Below are 12,574 nucleotides of genomic sequence, written 5' to 3' on the forward strand. Positions count from 1 at the left end.
TGTCCCTTAAAAGAAAAGTTAGGATACGTTCCTTAGATTAAAAATTCTGAACTTTTTTCTCCTGAGAAGACTAAGTGTGACCTTCAACAGTGTCAACAGAAAAAAAAAAAAGGTTCTTTCATCAGAATAACTGAGGTGTTTTAAAAGTTTGAAAATAGAGTTTTGAGAGAGCTTACTTAAAAAGTTCTTGCTGAAATAAAGCTTAGTAAGCAGCCCTACTAATTCTGAGTACCTTACCAATGTGTTCCATCATTTCATACATTTATGTAAGTAAAGGACAGATAGGACTGATTGGCTGACTTTCTGAATACTATTAAAGAAGAGCTGGGTGGTTTGGGACAGTAATGTTTGGAGTTCATATGCAGAAGTTCCTACTTGTTGACTTCTGCAAGAGTTGGAGGTGTGGTGTAGTAGAGAGATACCACAGCTTAGAAGATACTGTTTTGCCCAGTTTACAGACAGGGACTGAAGGTATATTTGCGCATACACAGTCTTTCTAATTTATATTTGTATTTCATGGTGTCCTTGAGATCAGCTTCCCAGATGACCCAAAGGTGTGGTATGTGTGCCTTCTGCAGCAGACGGCACACAAGCACACCAAGCCACGGCTCTACATAAACTCTGCAATACAGGTAGGACACTCATGCCTCTCAGGAACTGGAATGCCTCTTCCACAAGAGTAATGCAAGGATGTTTACCAGGAGGGCTGCCCTTCTGCATTTTGGAGTACAGACTGTCTGTACTGGAGTATATCCCACCACAGGAGAACTGTCTGAAGGGGATAGATTGATCATAGTGCCCTCTATGCCCCTTAGCTTAGATAAAAAATGTATCTCTACCCTCCTGTTTTGACAGCAAAGCTGTTTGGTCAGTAAAACTACATTAAAAAGCCTTACCAGACTGCCCAGACCTGCTCTCTGTGAGCTCAGAGCTTCCGCAGCCATTTGCAGTGGCCGTTGCCACGTGGCATGGGTGAAGATGACTTGTGCATTTCATCCATTGATGGTTACTGTAACATTGTTGCGGCTACTCCCTACTTGATCCTCACCGAATAGCAGCATGTGTCCAGCCAGCTCTCAAGCACGTGTTAACACCACCCTCTGCCTACCAGGAGTAAAAAAAAAAGCCACAGTTACAAAAGCAAAGGGGATTCGGACAGGAATGAACTTACCTTAGATAAAATACACTACCTGGATCTTGACATACCTTCCTAGCCCCTCCCAACCCCAGTCTAGCTTGATGAAAGTCTCAGTCACTCTGAAGCCTTCTGCTTGTAAAGGACTGCAAAGTTAAGCTAAAGCTTTGTTTTTGAGCCCGATTATGGTCTTGACCTAGAAGAATGGGATTTTTTTGTTTTGGTTTGGTTTTGGTTTTGGTTTTGGGAAGTGATGCCTTAGCTGCAGCCAGAACAGCTGCATCACTTCCATACTAGATTAGAAAGAGCGCACTGTGCTTTACCTGCTACCATAGCATGCTGTCAGTGAAGTTACAGGGAGACCAAATCTGGAAAGATTTCAGAACCCCGTTCCCAATGAAAACTGAAAAAAGTGCTAGAACACAAATATAAAAACTTGATCTGGTTGTAATGAAGGGGAATTCAGTCTTTTACATCAGGAACAAGAATTGAGCCATGGGGTTGAATCTTTCTTTGAAGTAGTTCAACTACTCCAAAACAACTACTAACTCAGCTCTGATCTTCAGGTATTGCTTCTTTTGGATTTAGGAGGAAGTTGTCTGCTAAGGACGGCCCCAACAGGTGCCCTCCTCTTTGTGAAAAATCTCTTCTCTTCACCAGAGAAGTTTTGTCATACTCTTCTCTCCATGCAGGACCAAACCTTGCTTTTACCATAGCAGTTGGAATTAAAGTGATGACAAAGAAGGGGCTACTGCTAGTTAATAAAAACCCCCTATGTCAGCAGTCTGATTTGCCTATTCAACCGCTTGCTTTTGATGGTATGTGTTAATTTTAGGTGACAGGCCCCTTTTGGGGTGTAAGAGGGTGGCATCTTTTTCTGCTTGAAACTGAATGATGAATTCTCTTTTATGCTACCTTGTGGTTCTTCAGCAGCAGCTGAACAATAGGAAATGTGGATATCTTGACCCACTAACAAGCCTCAGGGCTTTGACATGTTCTCTACTGCCGCACTGCACAAAAGAGAATTTTCCTGGGTAAGAGCTATCAGCAAGGGTGCTCCTGACTCCTGCAATGTCAACATTCAAACTGATCCTTAGAGTCTGGGAGTGAGTGTTTTTGTTTGCAACTTGTTTTAAATTTGTTATTCAAATACAAATCAACTATTTACACAAGGATAAAAAAGGCAGAGTGAGCTCTGAGGAAGGTTATGTTAATATTGTATGTAAAAACCAGAAATAAGCAAAGTGTTAACATGGCAGATCTCTGTACAACCAAGGTAGGGTATATGTGGTAAAAGATACCAGTATCTGTGTGTGTAAAAATGCTTATGCTCTGAAGCATAAAGTAATATTGAAAAGCTATAAATGTTTTTTATCTTTTTACTAAGGTAAAGGACAGCATTTTTTGTATGTAAACTCATCTGCCCAGAAGGAAGGAAACAGAGCGAGGATAATTACTACCAAACTCTTCCCAGCTAGCTTCGGGGTCTGTAGGGTTCGTTTCTGGTTCTGGATGTTTGCTTCTAGGCAAACAGGAGTCTTAAAGGTAAGAGAAATAGCACTTCTTCCAGTAGTAATATTTGCTTTAGTAGTATTTGCATTTCTGTGTCTAGAAGGAGCAAAATCTCAGAGCTTATCTTAACATACTTCATCACAACTTCACTGCAGTTACACCTATATACAAAATTTTTGCTGATAAGATCAAGTGACCATTCTGTTTTAGTTTTAATTCCACTTGAAGTTCTTTTGCTACATAAGTAAGAATTAACATTGCATGTTTGACTGACATACTTAAACCTACCAAACATCAGCACAGATCTTCTCTGCACAATTACTCTTTAACATAAAATAGAGGCAGTTTCCAATGTTTAGGACAAAAGATGTGGTTTAAAAGAAAGTTTTAAACATATTAATATCACCATGTATGGAGGGTGTTTGATTAAAATAACTGGAAATAAAGCATTTAACCATATTAACAATTACAGCTCAAGCTTCCATGAAAATGCCTTCTTGCTGTTCCCCAAGCATCCTTAATGGGCACACTTTTAGTTGTTCAGTACCCTAGTAAAAGTCCAAGCAGTATGTGAACCTTTGGCAAACAACTCATTTCATGTGGCTCACTGAATAAATATGTTACATGGGTGCCTTTTTTTGAGCAAGGCTCCTCTCTGTGGCAGTTTGTTAAATTTTGAAAATACAGGTTATGTCAGTTTTACTGTGTGACAGAATAAAAAAAATTGCATATACTATCAAACTCCTGAACTAAATTAGTCTATGTTAAAAGTGAGCAAGAATATATTTGTGGTCTTGGACCTGGAATTAAGTCAGAAAGTTTGGACCACTCTTTTTGTACTTACTCTGTTTGTCTTTGGTCTGGTTCTCCACTATAAAGGACAATCATAGCACAATTCCATGGGATTACAGTGCAGTTCAGGTTGGAAGGGCCTCAGGAGGTCTCTAGTCCAACCTTCTGCTCCAAGCATGGTCAGCTACAAGATCACACTAGGTGGCTCAGGAATTTACCCAGTCTTGAAAACTCCCATAAATGGAGACTATTCAACCTCTCTGGGCAACCTCTGCCACTGTTCGACTGTCCAGCATGAAAAGGCTTCTCCTTATATCCAGCCAAAGAATAATGTTACCTTTCATTCCACCTTTTGTCTATCTTTTTGTAAGCAATTTTTTTCAGGATGGCGTTTGCATCTCATTTTTATGTCCAGCACCTACTTCATGGGTACTCTGAGTATTGCTATAAACTTAATTAATAATAACAAAGAAAAAAACTTGTATTACGTGAAGTTAGTATAAGTAGCAGATACTTCTGCTTTTCAAACATTTAAAATGAGTTTCAAATTGCGTTATTTTAACATTTCTTTCTATTCAGTGAATAAAAATGCTCAAAATGTATTCTTCCCAAAGATACTTTAGTTATTTAAGATGAATTTTTAAGAAGAATTTATATTGCAATCTTCTAATTTTATTATCTGAATATAGCTTTTAAAATACTCCACCATGTCTTCAAGTCCATTCTTTCTTTATCCTTCCACATACACAAACTTTGCACATTAAGACTAAGAAAACAAAATAGTAGGTAAAGGTCGAGAGCAATTCCAGATTAAATTGAAGTAAAAAGCAAACAGCAATTGCTTTTTGGATCTGTTGGTAATTGAAATACTGTGAGATTAGCTATTTGTTTAAATTCGAGTATCCTGGACATTATAGCATGCAAAAATGCAGATAAGATTTTTTTGAAGGAGCTTCTGAAGTTTTTCAAGCATCACAGAACACTTAGCATTAGTAAGTAGATGTGTGTGTGGCCTATATGTGAGCTAGTAGGCAGACAGCCAAACAGAGACTGTTTTTTAATTTTTTTTTGCATTTCAAACAGACTAGTTTAATTAACTCTCATTACCTTCAGTTTCATAAAGAGATCCATAAAGAAATGTCTTACTCCCACATACAAATAAGGTTCCCTGTTTATGGATTTGCAACTTGTACTCTTTATGTAGGAACAGATAACAATATCCATAACAGACTGAAGTACTCAGCAAGGATTTATCATCCTATCACAAACCAAATTTACCCTTATGGACATCTTGCTTTTTTCTATCAAACTAATAGTGTATTTCAACATCAACTGTTGCTGTTATTAAATCAAGAATATAAATGAACTGTAGCCATTTAAGTGAAAAAAAGCCTAAAAGAACAAAAAAGAAAAACAACAAAACCAACAGCCCAAAACTTCAAAAGCTCAGTGAGGATTTTTGTGCAGGTTGCACTGGAGGTGAAAAAAGTCAAACTGTAGTAGGAAGTCTGAATAAAGTGTTAGAACATAACAACATCAGTACAAAAGCTGCTGTTATAACTATTATCTGAAATACAGCTATCTGGTCAAGTCTGAATTTAAAAAAAAGGACTGCAGAGATAGATCATACTGATATATGTGATTAAAATGACATACAGGGAATCTGTAAAAAAGAAAGACAAAAATGAAGGATGTCTTGGTGTAGGAAGTAGATGTGGTAGAACTACACAAAATAATGTGAAGTTATGGGAATAATCTTATTTTTACCCAGAAAAGGAACTATTCACTGAGAATAGAGAAAAAGGAATTAAAAGTGCTTCTCTTCTGTATTCACAATGCACATTTCAATTGCAGAATTCTATTGTCATAAACTCTGTAATTTGTTCATAGGGAAACCAAAAGCATAGGCTATTATTATCTTTAAAAAGGACACAATGTTTACAGCAACTCTTGCATTAACATAGAATGGATGCTATTTAAAAGAGATCTGAATACTGGTGCTTCAGGACATTAGTCAACTGTTAGCCAAGAGGAGAAAAAAGTTGTTTCATAATGATTAAGTACAAAACCACTAACTTTCCTTAGCAGTATATGGTAACAGCCTTTGAGAGGTGAGTTATTCAGCATTAAATACATGACTGGACTAATATATCAATTAATATGCTCTGAACAAGAATAACTCTTAATATAAACAATTTTTACTGCATTATATAAATTTAAAAAATGCATTTCTCTTTACATTTTTATGACTATTTAGTTGCATTTAATGAAGAAGGAGAGAAGTTTCAGCAAGAAATGGAAGTGATTTTCACATCTGTTTCATTCTAATGGGGATCCTATTGGTCATCTGTCAGAGAGGTAGAAAACATTCAGCTTTTATTAAGCTTCAGCAGTCTATCTTTGTCCGTTTACTTCAGGAGTTTGTCATACAGTTGAGAATTAAAACCAAAATTAATTCCCAATGTGATAGTATAATTCTAATATATCAGTTTTCTGCCTTGGTATTTGTTGATACTAACAGAACTGAGGTATAGTAAATTTTGGTATAGGACAGGTCAATTTTACTAAAAATGACTAATTTTTTTTATTACTTCAAACTTGTGTTTAAAGAAAAAAAGGGAAAACAGGTAGAAAATTTTTTAAAGTGCTTCTCTATTGTGACAGTGAATTGTGACACAATTTTGCTAATCTGATTTGTGGGCTTTAGAGAAACAATTTCAGTCTGCCTCTGGTGTAGCTTCAGCCCAAGGAAGATGTGCAATGATGACTGCCAAGGAATGCGAGGAGTTCAAAGGCATGATCTTAAGGATGTAGAGCAGAAAACATAGTATCATTATTCACTGAAGTGAATCCCACTGAAGTCAGTGGGAAGTTTCCTCAGCTGACACAAGTCTCTGGTGCCTAGTGAAGTGAAAATACAGGTTGTCTTTCATAAGATTTTCCTGCTCCCTTGGCCGGTGATTAAAGATGATGGTGATGATGGGAGAATACACTTCTTATTATGCACCCTTCAGATCCACATTGGCTTCTAGGTTATTAGGCAGTTAATTAACCTTCCAGATGGAACATAGTACCTTCCAGCATGCCAACTGCTAGAGACAGACAAGATCAGGAAGATAATACGTTGTCTTGAAAAGTCAGCATGAGGGTACAGCATAGCCACATGAGCTGTAACTGCAGATGACTAAGTAGAAAATAGCAGTTTATATTTCATGACCTTCAAAAGTACATGCACTTTCCCCATCCCCAAAATGAAATAGAAATTGAAAAAAGAATTCTGGAGTTTCTAACACACAGAACATGCTGTGGAGAATTAGAACTGAGTCATGATTTTAAGGCAGGGAAATGGGATTTGCTAAAGAATGCTGTTCACATAGGGACTAAAAATGAACCATCTGGCAAAGGAACCTTGGAGAAAGACCAAGAAGCAAGTATAAAAGCTTCACTCATGCATTCGTTGCATGCAGATTATCGCACTAAATTCTTCTTAAAATCGCCGTGAAGTATGTACTGGGTATCTTCACTCCTGAGCTTTTCACTCTGCAGTGAATGAAGTGATAGCTCTATTTTTGTTGGTTCCTATTCTTTGTGATTTTGATTGTGTGTGCGATCTAGAAACAGTGTCAGCACAGAATGAGGAATAGACAGATATAGTGACTAGTTAGTACAATACATGCTTATTACTTTTAAATTAAAATGATGGGATTTAGCCCACAACTAGATGGGTATTAGCTGGAGCACAATCTCCCCAGACTGACAGATACAGAGTTGTTAAATGGGACTTTGCTACAGGTTTTTTTTCATCACATGCCATAGAGTGGGATTCTTCTTGCTAGCTTTTTCCTCTTTCACATGTTATATAGTTTCCACTACCAGGCTAGCTTGTACACAATTCATAGGATGCTGTGTAAGGAGGTGTTGGAGTCTCTGGAGGCACTAAGCACCACACAGCTGTAGCTCTCTGGGGCTCTAGGGAGCTCATATCCATGAGAATTTGCTCTACCTTTCGTGTGTCGTGTATGTTTACACAGGCCCCCAAAAATCTTGTATACGCTAAACATACTTCCTGACCCAGAAGATGCTTCAAACTCTCAGTTACATGGGTAACCTCAGGGGAGAATACAGTATTACATCCTATAATTATTTCTTCACTTTCTGTGGACCCAATCTCTGAGAGAATAAGGTCTGTATCCCCAGCTAAAGAAACAGATTCCTTGGGCTTCTTATTTTTCTGAACTCCATTGTAATCTCATTTAATTTAGCATATATTTTAAATTATGTATTATTCTTTTAGAAATTTCAGCTAAAATTTTTTGAAGATGTGTAAGAACACAGACCCTTTCCTGACTTAGTTATGGATAGATAAAGACTTGGAGAAGTGAAGTAAAAGTATTCAGGAGTACTTTGACAGAAAGTGGTATTGAAGGATTTCCCCAGGAGTGTACATGAGAAAAGCAGAGCTGGGGGCTCACCTGAGATTTCCTATGTACCAGTTTAGAGATTTACACTAAATGTTATCAGTTTCCACAGGTTACCTATGTAACCATACACCAGGTTTAAACTTTAGTCAAATATAACTGAGGACACAGCCACATAAATTAACACAGCATATTAACTAATCCATAATAATTACATATCTGCATGCCCTTACTCTATGGTAAATGAGTTAAATCTTAAAGAAAAGAAAGACAAGGCATATAAAATTACCTTACACCTATAAAAACAGAAGCCGATGTCATCAAAATATCGCATTTTAGACCCAGTTTGACTTGCTACCACGCAAGACCCATTGGCCAGTATACATGCAGCAGGTTTCACGATGGATTTATTGTTTTTACTGAGCTTGAGCCACAGAGTTGATCTGTATGTACACAGAAGGACTCCACACTCCACCTGAGACCAGGCTCAATATGGACATGATGCAGTTTCTCTGTACATAGACAGAACTGCTCAAGTAGGAAGCATGCTTTGAAATTTTTACTATGAAAAACTTCTCCTATCAACCCAACAAAAAGGAATGGAAAACCCCATCTGATTTTAAACAATGGGCCAGTCTTTAACTGTCCTGTTGAAGGAGACTCTAGTATTGTATTAAAATGGTTTTTTGATTCTTCCCCCTTCCCCAACAGAGTTATTTGTGCAGCTGTGAGACTTTTCAGTGAGGTATATTGAAAGCGATATTATCTCAATATTAACCTTCAAAAAGTTGAAAATACCACTGCATGATACAGTAATAGCTAAAACCACACTAACACTATTATGTGCTGTAAAATTCTAGATCACTGAGATTGTTATATTTCATGATTGGTAAAATAGTGAATGGTTCCAGTGACACATACAGGTGTTGTAACATAGTCCTGACCTCACATGTAGAGTTATTCTAATTAAGGGTTTCAACTTATTAAGGCCTTAGAGCCTGATAATGTGATTACACACAGTTTTTCATTTTTTTATGGATTGAATCAGCTATTTCTTCTCAACACCTGTCCTTTTAGCCCTGCAAGATGCATGCTTTTAAGAAGACAATGACACTGGATAGTGCTGTTACACAGTCCTGTAACCAAACATCAGGCTCGACTAAATTAGGTCCTGATTTGGATTATTGTATGTCAGTCGTCTTGATGGTCCTCCCCGCCAAAATGAAATAACTTGCAAGAGCGTTCAGTCATCAGAGATATTTTAATCAATACACCAACTTCTATAAAGTATGTGTTTCACAGTGCCATTTGGGTATTTAGCTTATTTGTCCCACCAGGTTGGCTGGGAGAGACAAAGGTATGCAGTTATACAGATCATTAGTATGGGTTTAAGTTTATAACTTTCTTGGGTCTCAGATGTTGTGTTCCATCATTAAACTGGGGCACTCAAGTGGCAACATGAACCCATGGGTCACTGGAAAATTAGTCTAAAGTCTTAAGAGAAGGATGGTGTTGAAAGTGATGAGGAGAGGAAAATGATTAAAATATTCAGTCCCTTAAAGAACTAGTTATCATCTGGAATGGTTAGATATGCTTACTTTCATTACTCCAGTTCTTTTTCATTATTTCCAACCTGTTTTAGATTGTATAAGGATTTTGGATACCTGAGTGGGAAGAGCAACTACCTGCATAATCTCCAGACTTTCCTGTGCTTGGCATAAATTCTTCAGCTGTTGGTTAATTGTGAATTCATTCATTGTCATTCTTATTGCTTTCTCTATTTGATGATTTTATTTATTTTTTATTTATGATGTTGTTAAATATGTTTGAGCTAATTTACGGTGATGGCCTGAAACATCATATTATAAATGGCTTGTACCAGACAACAGACTTAAATCCCTAGATGCTAAGCCTTTTATTTACATCTCTAAAATCTTCACCCAGTCTATCAACTATAAGCAGGTCACCTTTTAGAGATGAAAGGATAGCTCAAGATCCTTGTCAGTCTTTTCTTCAATATTTAGATGAATTTGGCGTTAGGTCCTTACTCATTAGCTTCTATATGTCAGGCCAAAACTGTCTGTAGTTTTCCACTTAGTGATTGTATTAGCAGTTCTTTTTATTTTATTTTGTTTTCATAGTAGCTTTTTATTTGCAGCTGAACTAGCATTAGAAAAAGTATTCAGTAACATTTGGTCATCACCAATAAGGTGTGGGTTTGAACCATTTCTAAGAGGGCCAGTACTACCCAGGCAGGTAGCTGCACTACTGGGCTTGGGCTATGTTACTCTAGCTAGCTGGCGCTCCTCCGTTGCTTAATGCTGATTCAGTTGCACCTCTTGGGTTTCGTTGTCAACAGGTATACACAGCTGAAGAACACGGGATGGATATTCTTATGTGGTCTTCTAGAAGAAATGAAGAAAACAAATGGATGTATGCAAATGTGGTCCTCTCCAGTAACAGCCCTTTCAGAGTTGCCTTCGAAGCTGAAGTGGGGTGGAGTGAACCCACAGAGTTTGCTCTTGATGATATTTCTTTCACCCCAGAATGCATTGATGGAGGTATGCTATTACACAAATAGTTACAATACATGTTTTCTTTTCAGAGGGCAGAGGAAAATTGTAGGATTTCATATTTCAATGTATATCACAGTTACAAAATCTGGAATTCTTTTCTTTTAAAATTATTGCAATACTGCTATACTTTTACTTCATTCCAAAAAGTGTAGAAAAGAAGTGGGCACAGCACAATAATGCAAAGAAGTATATGTTTTTCAAGGGAAAGAAAAATGTGTAAAGGAAAGAAAGATCAAATTTATCATCTATGACCCATATGGCAAATTTTAGCTAGTGCATTTTTCCCTAAAGGAAAGGAGCCATTACACCTATCAGAGGGATTCATATCTATTTGTTGGCTGAGTGTAGTAACTGAATAAAGATACTTGCCTATGGATTGTGGAAGACAGTTTTGTGTTATAACTGGCAGTTGAACATATGAGTTCAGAATCTTACTGTCATTGAGGGCCTGTTAGTGTTTTTATGAACCATGCTTGAGAGGGATGTGCCATCACTCAAGTGTATCGGTTTTCTCCTGTATGAAAACAGTCCTAGACGGCCTTAATTTTGAATGGAAGAGTTTTATGAGTATCAAAGTGGTTCACAATTATTTAAAAAAGAAAATGGTTAGTTCTTTTATCTTTGTTCTCTTCATAAAATATCTCAGCAGCAGAGCAAAACTACCAGGCTCTTTGAGAATTTACAATCTCACTTCTGCTACACAAGCTAAGTGACTTGAACTGTATAAAACAAAACAAAAAAAAAGAGTTAAATTCTAATGCTTTATAATGCCATGTTTATTCTGTGAGAAAGGTTTACTCTGCAAAAGAAACTTAGAATATGATGCAGTATCAGAAGAAAAAAATAAGTATGTGTGCAAACACAGATTCTGATAGGAATATTGGCCATTCCTTATTTTAAAGAGTCAAGAGGGGAAGATAACCAAAGAAACAGAAAACGCTTTGTGTAGATCTTCATTCATAAGGACCAACCAGTAATAATTATCGTTAAATAAATGCCAATACGGATGTTATAAAAATGTTCTTGAATAACGTCTTTCTATTTATACAGCTCTTGTTGTTCAGATAGGATAGCCTGTGTATGAATCAGTTGTCATGCTGTTCAAGAAACTGTTTGCTTTTTTTTTATTGTGATGAGTAAGCAACTCCTTGGAGAATTAACCACATGCTGATTAAGGTTTAAAACGAAATATATGCTCACGCAGGTGTCATTTGTTCAATCTCAAGCTGAACAAAAGTTTTGGGTTTTTTCTCTGAATAATACCACCAATAGGCTCAGGCAAATACAATTTTGGAATGTTCTTCAATGAGCTGCAGACCATATACATAAACAAGTGCTTGTTCTACCCTTATTATGCTAATCACCTTTGTTAACCATACCTGAAGAATTACTTAGGCAGTTTCATGCTTAATATACCATAATAGAAAGGGGAATTTTCAGATTATATATTTTAAGTACATGTAATTAACTGGAAGACCTAGTTCTATATTCCAACGATGTATATAAATCAATTTTCTACTTTCAATGGAACTTATACTTTGGTAATTTATTATGAACAAGCATGAATTCAGAGAAAGGAAAAAATCTTCCATGGAAAGTGTATGTTAAGGTATCCTGAAATAATCATAACTATAGAAATAAGGTAATTTTTATGGAGCAACATTTTCTAATCACCTTATTTTTCTCCAGAGATTTTCCAGTTGTAGAATACTTCAAAGTATCTAACTTGTAATACACTCTGTCCATCTTACAAATATGGTATACCATAAGGAAAGCCTTAAGAAAAATTGTTAGAGTTATATTGGTTACTTATGGTTTGTTGGATAAGTCAAAAACTCATACCTTATCTACACACAACCACCTAAAAATAAATCAGACAGTCGTAGCTGGTCATCTAGGCTCTTTGCCCAGCTGCAGAAGAGGCAGACATCTCCAGGAGTCAACTTATATTCCTTTGTATGGTAAGCTGGCAATCAGCCTGGAATTAGTTCTTACAAGCTGCAATATTTACACAACGGAAGTAGTAGTTTATCTTCCTCTATTCTGTATTATATCATTATTGTCTCATCTGAAAAAGAAACAAATTTTTCCTTGCACAGTTGACTTTTAGCTTAAATACAGGATACTTGTCTTTGTATTCA

General features: G+C 36.6%; 1 protein-coding gene across 1 annotated transcript in view; it reads left to right on the forward strand.

Annotated features, from left to right (window-relative positions):
- MALRD1 (MAM and LDL receptor class A domain containing 1) overlaps positions 1–12,574 on the forward strand; it is a 295,081-nt gene that overhangs the window by 206,512 nt on the left and 75,995 nt on the right. Inside the window, exons 31-32 of the mRNA XM_076332119.1 lie at positions 2,523–2,680; positions 10,217–10,418. Coding sequence (XP_076188234.1) covers positions 2,523–2,680; positions 10,217–10,418 — 360 coding nt within the window. The remainder of the gene's footprint in view (positions 1–2,522; positions 2,681–10,216; positions 10,419–12,574) is intronic.

The sequence above is a fragment of the Aptenodytes patagonicus genome, chromosome 2 (assembly GCF_965638725.1).
Source record: "Aptenodytes patagonicus chromosome 2, bAptPat1.pri.cur, whole genome shotgun sequence".
NCBI classification, from domain to species: Eukaryota; Metazoa; Chordata; class Aves; order Sphenisciformes; family Spheniscidae; genus Aptenodytes; species Aptenodytes patagonicus.